Source organism: Lepidochelys olivacea (genome assembly GCF_965140295.1).
Source record: "Lepidochelys olivacea isolate rLepOli2 genome assembly, chromosome: 2".
Taxonomy (NCBI): domain Eukaryota; kingdom Metazoa; phylum Chordata; order Testudines; family Cheloniidae; genus Lepidochelys; species Lepidochelys olivacea.
Window position 1 is genome coordinate 181,434,175 of NC_140412.1, and position 16,125 is coordinate 181,450,299.

A 16,125-nucleotide genomic window follows, 5' to 3' on the forward strand; every position below is an offset into this window, starting at 1 on the left:
ACACTGAAGGACCAATGTTGCTCTGGAGGGGCAAACTACAACACCCATGAGGCACTACAATGTCAAAATTCTAAATATATAGACAAAAAGCCCATCGCAGACACTTTTCACCAAAAATTTCATTTACTTGACAACCCAGTTTTCCCTTGAAAAAACTGTTCTGATGGAAAATTTTTGACCAGCCCTAAATTTATACTAATTATTTTTTGCAGGCAGCACTGCAGTCCCTCCCACCCCCTTTGTCAATAACAGAAACAGCTCTGGGTATGCAAACAGCTTGTATGGAAGATGCCTTATACAGGAAATAGCTTTTAGCTGCCTGGGGGCTTGGTTCAGTAGGAACTCTTAAGAGTAGTGTGTCCCCTATTGAATCAACACCGCCACCACTTTCTGGAACACGTCGGGTTTGCTTGGGGAGGTCTCCAATCCAAGTACTGAGCTGGCCCAATCCTGTTTAGCTTGTGAGAGGGGATAGCAATCATGGAGCTGAGTGGTACAGGGGGACAGCCAGCAAGTTTAAAAATAAAAACAAAGAGCCTGATCCTCCACTCACATAAAATTGTGTAAATCAGGAGTAACTCAAATGAAGTCAGTGTGAAGCTGGGGTATGTATATGAGAGGAGAACAAGGTCCAGAGTGACATGAAGGAGGAAAGGCATAAGGGGGAAGACTCTAGCCTCCCTCTAAGGAGCATTTACACCACACTGGACACCTTAGAGCAGGGGTGGGCAAACTTTTGGCCCAAGGTCCACATCGGGGTGTGAAACTGTATGGAGGGCTGGGTAGGGAAGGCTGTGCCTCCCCAAACAGCCTGGCCCCCGCCCCCTATCCACTCCATCCCACTTCCCGCCCCCTGACTGCTCCGCTCAGAAGCCCCCCCTCCCGCTCCTTGTCCCCTGACCGCCCCCTCCCGGGACCCCCACCCATAAACACCCCGTGGGACCTCCCCATCTAACCCCAGCCCCGTTCTCTGCCCCCGCCCCCCAGAACCTCTGCCCCATCCAACCGCCCCCTGTCCCCTGACTGCTCCCTGGGACCCTCTGCCCCTTACCGTGCTGCTCTGAGCAGCAAGTCTGGCAACCGCGCTGCCCGGCCAGAGCTAGACAAGGTCCCTGTAAGATGTCTCAGTCTGAACACATAAATACCAAGGCATCCAAGAATCACTAGTTACTTTTAAAAATCTTGCCCATTGAACCTAATCTAAGCAGCTCTACAGGTTGGACCTGCTATAAGGAGGAGACGTTCACAGATTAGTAGCACTGCAAAAAAACATACAAATAGTATCAATATTTTTAAGGCAAACCAAAGAGAAATGAAACATCAAAAATCACAGAATACAAAAAAAGCCCTACTAATTAAGTGGACATTTTATATTATAATATAAACACAGTGAATATTCATTGCCACATATTTGGCATGATACTGGATTGAAGTGGGTCACGTCACAAGACTAAGCCAGTTAGTCTCTTGCAAAAGATATTTGAAGGGTCATCGTTACCAAGTTTAGGATGGCAGGGAGGGGAAAGGAGGAAGAGAAAGAAAGACAAAGGGGAATATTTTTAAGAAATAAATATAAAATAAAAAGAGTTAATTGAACCAAGTTTGGTTCTGATTTAAATAGTCCCAGGTGATGCATTGTAGCATTGGAAAAAACAAAACAAAACACCCATAATGGAAGGCTACAAACAAAATCTAAACAGAAGTGAAACAGACATTCATTGCCTAAACTTAGAGAAAGGCAAAAAAGAGTACACGAATGGCATAAAGAGTTGAAAAGTAAGTTGGAGTTTAAAAATTGTCACTTTTCATAAAATGGTAATACCAAATTAAAGGGTTCTTTTTAATCTATTATTTGTAACTAGATGGTGTCCCAAATGTCCAGGGGATCTGCAGGCTCTTCAAAGCATTTGGGATGAAAATACAGAGGTCCCTGGCACCATTGTGATGATACAGTGAGAGAATAAGCCATCATAGGAATGATGCATGCAGGATCATGCTGCATAAGGATCTGTCTGAATAGGAAAACAGCAAGAAAAAGACCAGTGATGCAGGAATCGATGCTAGCGGTTCAGCAGATGGTGCTCTTCTCCAAGCCAGTACTGTATCAATTCCCCAGCATGATCTTGTGCACACTGTTGGAGCGAGGTGCCATCTACCTGAGGAGACGTATAACTGAAGTCTGTCACTGGTGGTTATTTGAGATCCCTTTCACAAGATTAGGAATACTGCCCCAATGTCCTGGCCTGATTCCAATTCAAGTAATTCCATGCTGCCTGCTGTAGCCAAATTTCCACTGCAGTTAGGGCAACTAGATTTCTGAAGTGAATTATCAGGACCCCTGTTTCTGCTCACTCTCTGTGCTTCAATCTGCTCACTCTTTTCTCTTCCCTCCCTTCCTTTCTCCCTGCTACCCTCCTGTCACACCATGTGCTGCACTTCTTCATTCCCAATCTTTTGTCACCCCTGCCCCCAGAAACATGCTCACTTCCAGGCCCCTGCAGGATTGCTTATCCCCAGTATTCCAAAATTATGAGCCAGATCCAAAACGCTGGCTTAAAACTGGCTTAATACCATGTTGGGGTTTGTGTGTTTTTAAATCACCTTGGTTTTTGCCCTGCCTTCTGATTCTGGACCTTTTAGGAAGGAAGCTGTTCCAACCCCAGTAGGTCTCTGATTCATCAATGGAAACATGTTGTGGGTGTCCTACCATGAGTGCAATGGGAGACACACCTGGTTCTCTGCCCTAGACACCCCTGTCATTCTGCCCCACTCCATCCAGCTCAGCTTCCATTCTCCTGCCCACTTCCCCATTTCCTCCCCTCCCAGTCGCTGGTCCTGCCCCACCTGTTCTTTGCTAGCCTCACAATCTTCCCTCCTGCTGTTGTCTCTTAAATTCATCTGTCCTCCCCCTCTTCCTTTGCAATCTGATCTCTTTCCATCCTCCCACTCTACACTCCGTATTACCTTGAACCTATATCCTACCTCCAATCCTCATTTCTTGCCTCAGTTACACCTCCACATCTCCCAACCCCTCGCTACACCCTTTTCTCCCAGTCCCCTGTCTATCTTTCTACCCTCCATCCATTTACAGCCCTTCTTAAGTCTCCTTCCCCCACCCCTCCTTGCACTAGTCTCCGTCTTTGCTGCCAACTGACATGAGAACGAGAATCAGAGTCACTTTCTTCTAATACTGAACAAGGAACATGATTAGAAGATGGGAAATTGTCCCTAAAGCTGCACTTACTCAGTGTCACTGCAGAGCTTCTGCCTAGAACCTTCCTTAGGCCTCTCTGGCCTGGCTTCCTGCTACAGATCTAAAGACACAGCATACATATCCTCACATCTGCCCCACATAGCTGGGAAACCCATTGGTAATGTGTATGTCTCATGCTCCTGTAGTGACAGGTCCACATTCAGGATGAATACCTGCTACTGCTGCCAGCTAGCAGTGGTAGAGGTTTGTGCTGATGACCCAAAAGTTAAGTATTCCAAAGTCAGGAAATACCAACATTAAGGTTGCCCATGCAACATCAATTTGCCCCCCTTGTGACTACGCATGAGGATACAGTCTTAATTAACATGATCGCTTACTATTTTTGAGTGCTTGACTTTGCAACTTTAATGGTCTTTTAACACAGGCTATTTTTTGATGTGGTATATAGTAAGGTTGGCAGTGACCAAAAAACATTAGTTTTAAAGTTTCAGTACTGTGGAGGAGTTTGCACTAGCCACACTTTACCTATTCTCTGCATAGAGAATTTCACTCTCTTGCACTGTCATTCAAGTCCTACAAGATACATAGATCAAAAATATTTCATTTCTCTCAAGGGGGAAATATACACATTGCCCACAAGAGCCTTAAAATCCATCGGGGTACTTTTGATTTATTTAGTAAATATTTGCAGCCCTCCCATATCGCCTGCCCAGGTGATGGTCGGTATCAAACCTGAATCTGCCACATAGCAGTACATCGCATAATCAGAAGGCCAGTTCCATGGTCAAGCCTCTTGAAAGGACACTGAATCTGATGTTATGTTTGAGAGAGTGAGGATATGCTTGATAGATTAACATTAGATCTTTGTCTAGGTATGATTCACCCCTAGCCATTGATCACTCAATCAGCTTGATGAAATCCATCTCTAGGACAGAATTACCCATTTAATCACTTTTTGGCATTCACTCTTTTAGGCTATATTGGCCTCAGAGACCTTTCAGGAAACATTTTGCCCAGAGCCAGACTATTTCTGCAGACCATTTAGAACACTGTGTTGTTAAATAAGTCACTGAAGTCCTCCGACCAGTTGCCGTGTATTATACACACTCTCCTAATTGTACAAGCTGGTAACCAGGTAGTTGGTACACAGCATAGGCCAGATCCTGAAGTCAACAGGACAAGGCAGCTGAAGAAATCAAGGAGGATTTAGTCCTGTGTGTTCTAAGAAGTCTGTCAATTTGGGTATGTGGTGCAGGGGAAGGAGATGGAGAGAAATGATACTATAGAGAACTAAACATCTCACAAATTCAGTCTTATCTAGTGAAATTCTTCTTAACTGATCTGAAGCTGGATATAAACTAGGTTCACAAAAAAATAGACACACCCTAAAGTGGAACCAAAAGGAAAATACTAGTGTCTAACAAAGCAAACTTGCCTACAAGATAGTCAGACAACTTTACTAGGCCCCCTATCTAATGGTTGGTATCAGATAGAATTAACTGAGGTGAATAGCTCTGAGCTATAGCTATCCACATACCTTTACTCTAGGTGGGTCATTTTCATAGCTGCCTTAAAAAAAAAAATCTTGCTTTCATTTGTTCAATTAAAAGTGAACAGAGACCTTGAGAATCTTGGTCTTATCACTTCATGGACTGTATTTCCTGAGCATGGAAGAAAACTGTAGACCAACTTTATCTCTTACTCTGTATTTACATTGGTGTGACTAATTCCAGTCACTTGTGATCTCACTTGCTGGTGTAAATGCAGAGTGGCTCCGGAGTTACTCTAGATTTACGTATATAGTAAGCAGCCTTGTCAGTTTTCACAACTTGCTCTGAGAATAGTGCCTCCTTTGAAAGGGTAAAATGCAGAATCATATGAGCTGGTCACTTGGAAAGCACAGCATCTCAGACACTAACTGAATTAGTGTGTGGTTATAATTATTAACAATTAGTGATAGGCTCCAACCAAACCCAGATCCACAAAACACCCCCTAAGGCTGGATGGATTCAGAATCTACAACTGGCTCCAGATCTGAATGTCTTATCTGACCTGTGTGTCCCTAAGAGCTCAAACACTCCCACCCCAGATCTAAACATCCTGAATAGGTGTTGGGGTGTATGTGTTCAAAACTCAGATCTTGAGTCAAGTTTGTAGCTTGGACGGACCTGTAATATAAAGTGGCTTGTAAAGATGCCATCATGTTCCAGCCCCTCTCTGCACTGGCTGAATCCCATCTACTTAGTTTGCTGACAGGCCCAAGTTTGTGTTACTGTCAGCACTGCGGAGCCAACGTGGCTATGGAAAGGTGAACTACTTTTGCTTCTGCTTTAGGCGCACACACACACACAAAAGCTGCCTAAGTTTTGCTTTTCTCCTCAGAGTTTCTGGTGGAGATGAATGCAGCAGGAAGGAGCACAGCGTGAGCTGGAGACAGTCGGCTGCATTTGCAGGGTTTGGTTTGGCTTGAAAGCGAAGTAAAATATGATGGAGACACTATCGAGAGGATAACAACATGAGAGCAGGCTGTGAGAGTGCTGGAAAGCAAAACACCCCAAGGCCCCCACTCCAAACAAGAGCTATTAATGCCCCCCCCCTTCACCATGTTCAGAGAGCACCATATACAACAAACGGAGCAAACTCCCCTTAATGGCTGCTACAGTCCCTTGTGCAGAGGGCAGCAAGAGGCCTATGCACCATTTATATCTCCATAAGTCCCAATGGGACGTAATAGGGGCCTATGCCTTACACTCCCCCTCACACAGAGGTTAAATTCACTTACTCTACATAGCCAGGAATCAAAAGCATCAGGGCTGTTTCCTCCACGCTGTAGACTTCTTGCTCCAAAGCGCCTCTTTCTACTTACCAAACAGCTACTCTGTGCAGTTTCCTGCCTTTCTCCTGGGGAGCCTCACTGGCCTGCAGCCTTCATCCCTGCCTCACCAACCTTCCCCAGAGCACCTGCACAGCAGGAAGGCTAATGTTCAGCTAGAGTTATTAACCTGCTCTGCCAGCAATCTCTAGAGATTCCCCCTATGCCATTTTATAGCCACTTTTCTGATTGTACCCACCACCGGTTAAAGGCTGCCATCAACACGCCAGGCCAGATCCTCAGCTGGTGTAAATCAGCATAGCTCCATTGACTTTCGTGCTACTCCACTGTTCACACCAGCTGGGGGTCTGGCTTATTTAGCTTAAGTTTCATTAGCTAAAAGGTAAATTCAGTCTCCAGCCATTTTTACAGGAGGAAAATATTAGGAACTTAAAAAAAAGCAGGAAAAACTCTATGAATCTTTTTCTGATGATAGGTTGTTCATACAGGCCTGGATTCTGCCACCCTTACTCATGTTGAGTAATACCTGACTCTGCAAGTGATCAGTTGATTTCAGTGGGATTACTGGAGGAATTAGGTGCCACTCACCATGAGTAAAGACCCCAGAATCAGGTCCATGCAGCACTAGGCATTAGCAAACCTCCTGGATGCTATTCCAAGCTCTGCTGGTTACTCACTTTGTGACTTTGGGCACGTCACTGTGCCTCAGTTTCTCTGTATGTGTGAAAATGGGAATCAAAGGACATATCTTTGTAAAATTCTTTGAGATCTATGGCCCCAATTCTGTAAACGTTCATGCATGCACTTAAGCACATGAGAAGTCAATGGGATTACCCCTGTGCTGAAAGTTTAGGAGACACACAGGGTTTCCAGAACCAGGATGTCTATGAATGGAAGATGTGATATAAATGTAAACTATATATTAAATCTCTTGCTCTGTGAAGCATTTAGAAAATGGTTACACTACAGCAGTGGTTCCCAAACTAGGGGCACCGCTTGTTCAGGGAAAGCCCCTAGCGGGTTGGGCCAGTTTGTTTACCTGCCGCGTCCTCAGGTTTGGCTGATTGCGACTCCCGCTGGCCATGGTTTGCCACTCCGGGCCAACGGGGCCTGTGGGAAGGGCAGACATACCTCTCATGGTCTTCAATGGCATTAGCCCAGGATTTATAGCAGTGTGAGTTCAGAATCAGGTCCAAACAGGTTTATTTTATTCCAGTTTCCTTTTTTTTTTTTAAATTTAAGCAAATCTGTTCAAAATTGTTTCTGCAAAATAACAATGTGTATGTGTGAGTGGTATCACTTAGTTACTCCTAACTAAGCGTTCAGACTTTATTTCCAAAAGCCAGTACAATGAAAGTAGCGAGGGGAGATTTAATGTATTTTGCTTTTAAGCACTCATTTATAATAACCCACTCAGATATAAAGCTGTGATTTATTTTTTCTCCATAGCACAATGTTATAAACCTTTTCTTTTAATTCATGGTGAAAATGTTCTGGATCATCTGTTAGAGCCTAGAAAGAGAGTGCACCTTAGCAGGCCATTTGGCAGGGCTACGGCTCCTTTCAAACTCAACACATTCCTTTGGTAAATGCTGATTTGCTCTTTCATATCCTGGTTGGCTTTGTGTCTCTTGCTTTTCAATAATTACTTTGAGAATTGTGCATATGTGCAAATGTAGTGCTTGGCTCCAGCCACTGGATTGACAGCCTGTTGACTGAAGTCCTCCCGCCACAAGACAGGCAAGGGAAACAAAATTTTCCCCAAACTGCCGCACACTTCACACAGGCATACCATGTTCAAGAAAGGATTGTCCAGATAGATCTCATTTAATCATTTCCCTACCACTGTGGTGGCCTCCGGCATTGGTGCACCTCAGTCCTTCCTGTTCTCTGCCTGTGGCCCATAACAGTCCAGTCTCCAGTGGGCTGTAATACTTTGGTCTAATTTCAGTTGTTGGGTTTAGTGTGCAGGTGCTGAGTGATATTAGTGGCCTGTGATATATAGGTCAGACTAGATGAGCTTGTGATTTCTTCTGGCCTTAAACTTCACGACTCTAGGACTGTATTCCCTCAGCTTTCAGGACAGAACAAAAATAGGGCTTGCCTACCTGGTATGGTAGTGCATATCAGTGGGGCGTGAACTCTAATGTGCACCAAAGTGTCGCATACTCGTGGCCTGTGTAGACCCTGCTGGGGTGCACTAGAAGTTCCCTCGTGCACGTTAACTTAGTCCTGGCTGATGATGTTGGTTAGCATTAGAATTCACACCCCACTGATGTGCACCACTGCACTGTGCAGACAGCAGTTTGTTAAAAATGCTAACTCATGGATAAATACTATGAACTAGATTGTCTCCAAAACCACCGCAAATTCTCTGCTCAGCCATACCAGGGTTACTCAGATTACAGCTCCATCTGCAGGGTGGGAAGCAGGGGCTGCTTCTCTAATATTTCACCCTGTGAGCAAGGAGGCAGAGAGGAGTAGCAGCCTTGGCTCTGCTCACTCACTGACAGCTTGAGTAGCTGGCTGGGTGCACGGGGGGAGTTAGCTGGAGTCTGAAAAAGGATGAAGTAAATTACTCTCCACCTTCAGGAGCAATGGGAGAACTGGGGAATACGTTTGCCTCTCTGAGATCAAAAGACTCAAACTAGCCCTATATAATCCTCAGGTCAGATCATGTATTGGTCAGAAAGAAATGTTACATCATGACAGTTTTTGCAAGTGTTAAACTATACTCGACAAATCACTGACAGTTTCCAAGGCGTGTCTCTTGTCTCTTTTTATGGTCTCCATTATTGCTTCACTTTACAAGGAATCAATTAAAAACATCAACAACAACAAAAGCCCTGTTCTGCTGGGTTTTAACAGAGATAATGTGCCGTAGTAAAAGTGCATTTTATTTTCTGTATGATTCTCCTCCAAGTCTCCAGGCGTGTATGCGTCCACTGCATCTGTAAAAAGTTACAAATCGCTCTGCGGCAGTGAGATCTCCTACAACACCCACGAGGGGCACTGGAGGCGTGGGAGTAGATGCGGTAGGGGAGAGACATCATCAGAAGCAGAGGCTGATGCTCTCTAAATGGGGGGGAGGCAGTTCTGCTTCACAGTTGAGCCTCAAGCAATGGGATCTTCTGACTGGGCCCTGCCACGCCCTAGTTCATCATCGTTCATGTTTAATGTGTGAGTCACTGCGTTCCACGGTCACCCCGTTTCCATTTCGGGTCACCTCTTTTCTGTTCCAGTCCTTTTCCATGTAAAATTCAGCTAATACAGGGCAGTGTTCTGAAGCCACTCCTCCCCAGGACCAGTTATCAGGGATCCATATATTTGTAAGGCCTTCTCTCACAACAGCCCAGTGACCTGCATGAAGAACAATTGCAGAGACAAAGATTAGTACGGAAAGGGGCCAGAGGAAAGAGGCTTAATCCATATAAGACCAAGGGCCCAATTCTGCAAACATTTATGCACATGAGGAATCTCATTCCGACTGACATCAATGGGACTGATGATGAGATAACACTATCCACGAGTGAGTCAAGATGCCAGCCTAGAAGGGGTCATATAAAGAATGTGTTTTCAAACATTGTTCCCCCTGGTAGAGAAATTTTACCTGTGAAGATCTTTTTCAAGCTTCGACTGATCCAGATGTTATCCAGCGACTTAGATCCCTGAGGATTCTTTGTGCTGATGTTTGTAAATGTATTTGCAGGAACTAGGTGTTGGAACTTTTCTTTTCTCAAAAGATCGAGGTCACTGCTGTCTGGGGCTTGGTTAAAATCGCCTAAGATGATCAAATCTTTTTCTCCTAGAAAAATTAAAAGGACAAGAAAAGAATGGAGGAAAAAAATCAGTGATTAAATATGGGATGTGGGAAAAGAAATACAACCACTGAGTAGCGATACTGAATTTACTTTGCATAGGGCTGTTTGTTTTTTGAACATGGCATGATATGGTTAAAAATCTTCTATTGTGAACGAACACATTAGCTTACCTATCTTACTAATAGCCACTCAGGTTATTACAATTGTAACCAAAAAAAGAATCTGGAAATCCAATATACATTGCACAATTTATGCTGCTTGTTTCCTTTTTGAATTTCCCTCATCACAACTATGTCTGGGGAACTATCCATTTGTACACGACAGACTGACCCTACCACCAAGTGGTGGTAAGTCTGGTCTTGTATATCTTAGGAATCTTAGGCGTTGTAAAAGGTGGGAGGGTTTTGTTTGCTTGTTTGTTGTGTTGTTTTAAACAAGATCTACATTTTGGGCCAAATATGCTCTGCTGCTGTCCTTTTACAGTTTTGCTACTAAGACATTTTTGTGAAAATACTAAGAAGGGTGTGTCTTCCTCAAGGATGGATTAGTGCCAGAAAAACACAAGAATGCAGGACACTCATTCTAAAATTGTAGATTTAAGAAATTTAAAAAAACCACCAGGTCTAGCAGCCTGTGAGCCTGATGGCAGAAGCAGCAGTCATGGCCCCTTCCAATTCACAATCCAGGACTCTATACATCTACAGAAGAAATGAAACTTGTATTTATTTGCCTATGTGATTAAATTGATTTTGTGGAACTTTGAGATGCCTCAGAGTTTGTCTAAGGTTGAGACTTTGAAAGGAACTAAGGATGTTACGCACTCAACTTCTTTAGGCTTCTTTAACAATCTCACCTTAAATATATGTGGAAAATTGTCTAGATTCCAAATATTTTATTTTTAAATCTCATCCCCATTCCTGAAATATCCTGCTGCTTTGACACCAGTGTAGCTCCAAGGCTACCAATGAAGATATCCTTGATGTATGCTAGCGCAAGAAGAGAATCAGTCTTTAGATATTTGTGTCTCTTTCACCCTTGATAAAAGACTCTTCTGGTACCTAACTCAGACCACTCCCAGGGTTGTGGTGATGACCTCAATGATGCTGGTATCCAACCAAAGAAGTCATTGCATTATGACCTGATAAATTAGTATGAATAAACTTCTAAAAAAGGACACAGATGTGCTAAAATAGCCTAAAATTTGACCTCAGAAAATCTGATGGAGAATATCGTATGGATTATAAGTATCTGGGTGTTTGAGAATGAGTTTATTTCAAATATCTGCTGTTGATGTACCATCCTACAGTTACTATTTGTCACAGACCAGATCAGCTAGGTCCAGATACTGGCCTGCTCCCTAACTTCACAGCTAGGCAACCAGTGAGCCCACTGTACTGCCTTGGGATTGACAGAGTGTCCACAGCCCCGACTGGCTGCTGGTTTAGCAACCTTGCTTATAAGCCTGGTTCCCACAGCAGATCAGCAACTGCTCCATGTGCACCATGTCTGCAGCTGTGCTTGACCTTGTTCCGGCCCCTGCTGCCCTCTGGCTTACTGCTCTGATTGATCCTCTGGTTCTGGATTCGGCTTCAGTCTCTCTGGAACTGGTCCTTGGCTTGCCTCTGGCTTACAAACTGTGGTTTACCCTCAGGCTCTGGCATTTGGCTTCTGTGCCTCCAGTACTGACCCTTGGCTTGTTTCCTGGACTGTGCTCACCCTAGATCCAGCTCTAACCAGTAGGCTGAACTCTCCCCTAGGTCTGAAGATCCCTGGTCTAACTGGTTACAATTATGTTCTGTTGCTGTAGAGGCAGTCAGCCAGCAGAGGGAGCTTAAGTTAAACAACAAACACTGTTCATCTCTTCCCTGCTATCTTTTTACTTACTGGACCAACTTCTGTTGGTGAGACAAGAATTTGACAAGCTCTCTCACCAACAGATGTTGGTTCAGTATAAGATACTGCCTCCCTGACCTTGTCTCTCTGATATCCTGGGACTGACACAGCTACAACTACACTGCATTCATCTTTTTGCTTATGCTTTAGAAGGGGAAAAAATACCCCACTGCAAAACCCAGCTGCCCCATAAGAAACAAAGGGTGGCAGGACCAACCTTTACTGATTAAAAATAATGAAGCAGAGAAACCACCATTATTTTCAGTCTTCTAAGAGTATCACAAACCACATGATATTTAGTAATTACTCTGCAGAGTGTTTGTGACAGTGGCTCCCCCTTTTAAAAGAAACAATCATGCTATTTTCAGCTCCATTAGAATTACGAGGAAAATCAATGCCTGCCTGATGGATAAGGTCAGAATCACTCTGGAAGTAATTCGTTTACTTGCGTGCTTCTAACGCATTACTACAAATAGAAAACACCGTTTAAACAGCTTATAAACAAATTCTTGAAGGCGTCCTTTTAAAAGGTATTATTCCCACCTTGCAGCCTATATCCAATCTGGTCGGGTACCACTTTTCATGCACTAAGTTGCACAGGATGGTATCCATCAGTCCTGAGTTTTGCATGTTTATCTCACAACCAACTAAGATCCCAGTCTTGGTAAGAGCAGGGAAATGAATTAGATCTCATTGGGTCATGATGTTACAATGTTGCAGTGAAGTGGGTGGCAGAGCATGGTAATTACCTCTAATCGCTGGACCATCCTTCCCCTTTTAGAAAGGAAGAACTGAGCCACCAAAAGCATCTCTCTCCAGCCTCAGATTAGGTCTACAATTGCTCTTGGACAAGGATATCAAAAATTGCTGAAATAGCTAAAAGAATCCACGTGGAGATGCAGCCTTTGGCCAAAGTCACTGGCCAAGAAAACTAATGCAATCACAACATCCCTGATGGAAACTAGACTGAAAAGGAGCACAAGGATCCCAGAGGCACATTGCTGCAACTTTCCTAACCACTCTCTTCAAGAAAAGAAGTTTTGAGACTAAGCCGTAATTAGCAAGATTGCTAATGTCAAGGGATGGCTTCCTGAGCAAAAGCAGCTGAGAGAACCTAGTACATTTTTTTCTACCCAAAAGGAGGTATTAGTAATCTTCATAAAAAATTGACTCCAAACAGCCCCTCACTGGCCCAGTTTTCACCATTTGTGAGTAACAAAGGTCCTCTCACAAGTCAGAGCTTTGCGCTTCCAGAATCTCCGCTGGCAAGATCAGGTGGCACTCAGCTTTGAGATGATGGCATGCTTGTCCAGTCTTGTGGGTTCTTATGTTACCATAGCCAGAATCATCCAGATCAAAGTGATCTTAATTAAACAGATGGAAAAATCTTCAGAGTGAGAAAGATTCCACTATGTTCTATTTCCAAACAGAGACAAAGCATATTCACTAAGTCAGAGGTGGGCAAACTACAGCCTGCAGGCCATATCCGGCCCGTGAGACCATCCTTGCCTGGCCCTTGAGCTCCTGGCCATGGAGGCTAGCCCCCGGCCCCTCCCCCGCAGCCTAAGCTCGCCCTGCAGACAGCGCAGCTGGCTCCATCCGGGCAGCGGGGCTGCAAGGTCCTGCTGCTCTGAGCGGCATGATAAGGGGACAGGGGCAGCCGGGGGGGGGGGGGGGGGGTGTTGGATAAGGGGTAGGGAGTTGCGGGGGTGGGCAGTCAGGGGACAGGGATCGGGGGCAGATGGATGGGGCAGAGGTTCGAGGGGGAGCGGTCAGGGGTCGGGGAACAGGGGGCGTTGGATAGGGCCTGGGAGTCCCGGGAGGGCCTGTCAGGGGGCAGAGGTGTGGCTACGGGTCGGGAGGGCAGTCAGGGGACAGGGAGCAGGGGGGGTTGGATAGCGGGTGGGGTTCTGGGGGGGGCGGATTGGGGCAGGAGGTCCTGGGAGCGGGCAGTCAAGGAGTGGGGGTGGTTGGATGGGTCGGGGGTTCTGAGGGAGGCAGTCAGGGGGCGGGAAGAGGGAGGGGGCGATAGGGGGCGGGGGCCAGGCTGTTTGGGGGGCACAGCCTTCCCTACCCGGCCCTCCATACAGTTTCGCACCCCGATATAGCCCTCGGGCCAAAAAGCGTGCCCACCCCTGCTCTAAGTTGTACACTACTCGAAACAGTTTCTCTGATCTATACTTGGTTGACTTTATGGCAGTGGAGAACAATACTTTCTTAGCCTACCCAACAGCCACAGTATTGAAATGCAAAAAACCTCAGTACGTTGCAGATTCGGGGCAAGACGACGCTTATCAATGGTCTACTCCCCTCCTCGATCTCTTTATTTGATCATCTGTATACCAAAGTGATTAGTGAAGGCATTCTAGATCCCTTGGAACGATAGTCAAAGAAAGGTAAATCACCATCTCCTACTAGGTAATGAGCAGTGTTGAACGCTGTTTTCTCTCAGAGAATTGTGAAGCCCTCATTTCCTTCCAGCAGTCTCACAGGGCCTGATCCAAAGTCCACGTAACTCAATGGTAAGCTTTCCATTGACCTCAATGGGCTTTGGATCAGTCCCATAGCAATGAAATAGAATTTCCATCATGTGCTGCGGTAAGACCTGACCTACTCTTGAAGGAAGTGATGGCATAATCATGAGAAGGGCATGACACAGAGCAGGGAACCTATGAGGAGGCTCCAGAAAGAAGGACCCTCCCAGAACCTCAAAGATCTGTCTAAACTGGGCACTCAATACATGGACAGCCTGTGGGGGCTTGGCCAGCCAGGGGGAGGAAGAGTTACTGGACCTGGAGCCTGACTGACATATTAGGACAACCAGCTGCTGGCCCAGGATGGCTTGAATATGGGTGGGATCACACAGACTTGTGCATTGAACCCAGACAGGCACAATGTTTGAGAGGAAAAAAAGGGAGTTGGCTGCATGGGGTCAGCTCCTAGGAGCTGTAGGAGCCTCTCAATCGCTCCCGGAGGGAAGAGCATTAAGAATCCAGGGCTCACTGGCCTAAGACCACAGGGCCACTGATGAGGGAGGAACAAGGAGACTCTATTGCTCTTGAGGACCCAGGGTGCTCCATGAGGGAGCTATGCTTAATAACTAGTTTCCTCCAATGTACAGGTGCCACTTCCCATGTGTGCAAGAAAACAAACCTGCCATTTGTTCACAAAAGGAGTCTGAAAGCAGAAAAGGTTTCCTTAAAGTTCCACTTTACTTCATTTTAACTCATAAACTAAGTGACACACTTGAGTATCCCGGTGAAATTCTGTCTTTACTATCCACATATTATGGCCTAATTAAGGAAGAAAATTGAGCACATGCATAACTTTAAGTACATGAGTCATCTCATTGGCTTCAGTGGGACTGAACACTGTTCGTTTGGAGAAGATACATGGTAGTCTTCACACAAGAAGAAGAGTCTGAATTCCTGCTTTAGGTGAAAAACTGAACACAACCCAACAGTACCATGCCTCTGTAAAGTTCCAAACCACAAGGACCATTGGTCTGACACAGCATGGCCATTCTTATATTAAACCCTGGTTAAAATAAATGAAAACAGAACTAAAATGAAACTCTAAAGATGTAAACCTAAATTCAGACCCAGAGTAAGTGGGTGCAACTCTATTGGCTTCTATAAACCTCCATCCCCTTATGCCAGGTCTGAATTTGGCCCATATGGGTTACATAAATGATCCATTTTTTAAAAGAATCCTTTCAAATTTCAGGTTATGTGAACAAATACTTAACACAGTATGACTTAAAAACAGCCTTGACTGACATCTTGCAGCTCAAAGGAAAACAAGAGAGTGTGCATAAAAACTGCCCACACCTCTCCTGGAATAGGAGATTGGTATAGATTCTGAACTTTTCAAGCGGCTGACCTTGCCAAACTGGGCCAAACTGAAAATCATCACACACCTAACTTTGACAGTTTTCAGAGTAGCAGCCGTGTTAGTCTGTATTTGCAAAAAGAAAAGGAGTACTTGTGACACCTTAGAGACTAACCAATTTATTTGAGCATAAGCTTTCGTGAGCTACAGGTCACTTCATCGGATGTATCTTATGCTTATGCTCAGATAAATTGGTTAGTCTCTAAGGTGCCACAAGTATTCCATACCTAACTTTGTAACTGTTTGGTCTTTGTTAAACAGCAAACAACATGCTCACTTTTCCTATCCCTATAAAGGGCCCTAATATCAAAAATCATAAGTACTGGAAAATCACTGCTTAGCCTCATAAGAAACTGTTTGAGCCCAACCTACAAGTACCCGGACAGGAAGCAGGCAGGTTGTCAGAAGTGGGACAGAGTCAAGCTTCCCTTTATTAAATTACATATTCAGTGCCAAAATCTACTCTGATTTAC

At 44.8% G+C, this 16,125-nt stretch overlaps 1 protein-coding gene across 1 annotated transcript in view; it reads right to left on the reverse strand.

The window, feature by feature from the left end:
• Window positions 1-7,465: 7,465 nt before the first annotated feature.
• The window catches only part of EEPD1 (endonuclease/exonuclease/phosphatase family domain containing 1), an 85,465-nt gene continuing 76,805 nt past the window's right edge, over window positions 7,466-16,125 (reverse strand). The window contains exons 6-7 of the mRNA XM_084620259.1: window positions 9,658-9,852; window positions 7,466-9,407 (exon numbers count right to left, since the gene is read on the reverse strand). Coding sequence (XP_084476385.1) covers window positions 9,208-9,407; window positions 9,658-9,852 — 395 coding nt within the window. The 3' untranslated portion in view covers window positions 7,466-9,207. The remainder of the gene's footprint in view (window positions 9,408-9,657; window positions 9,853-16,125) is intronic.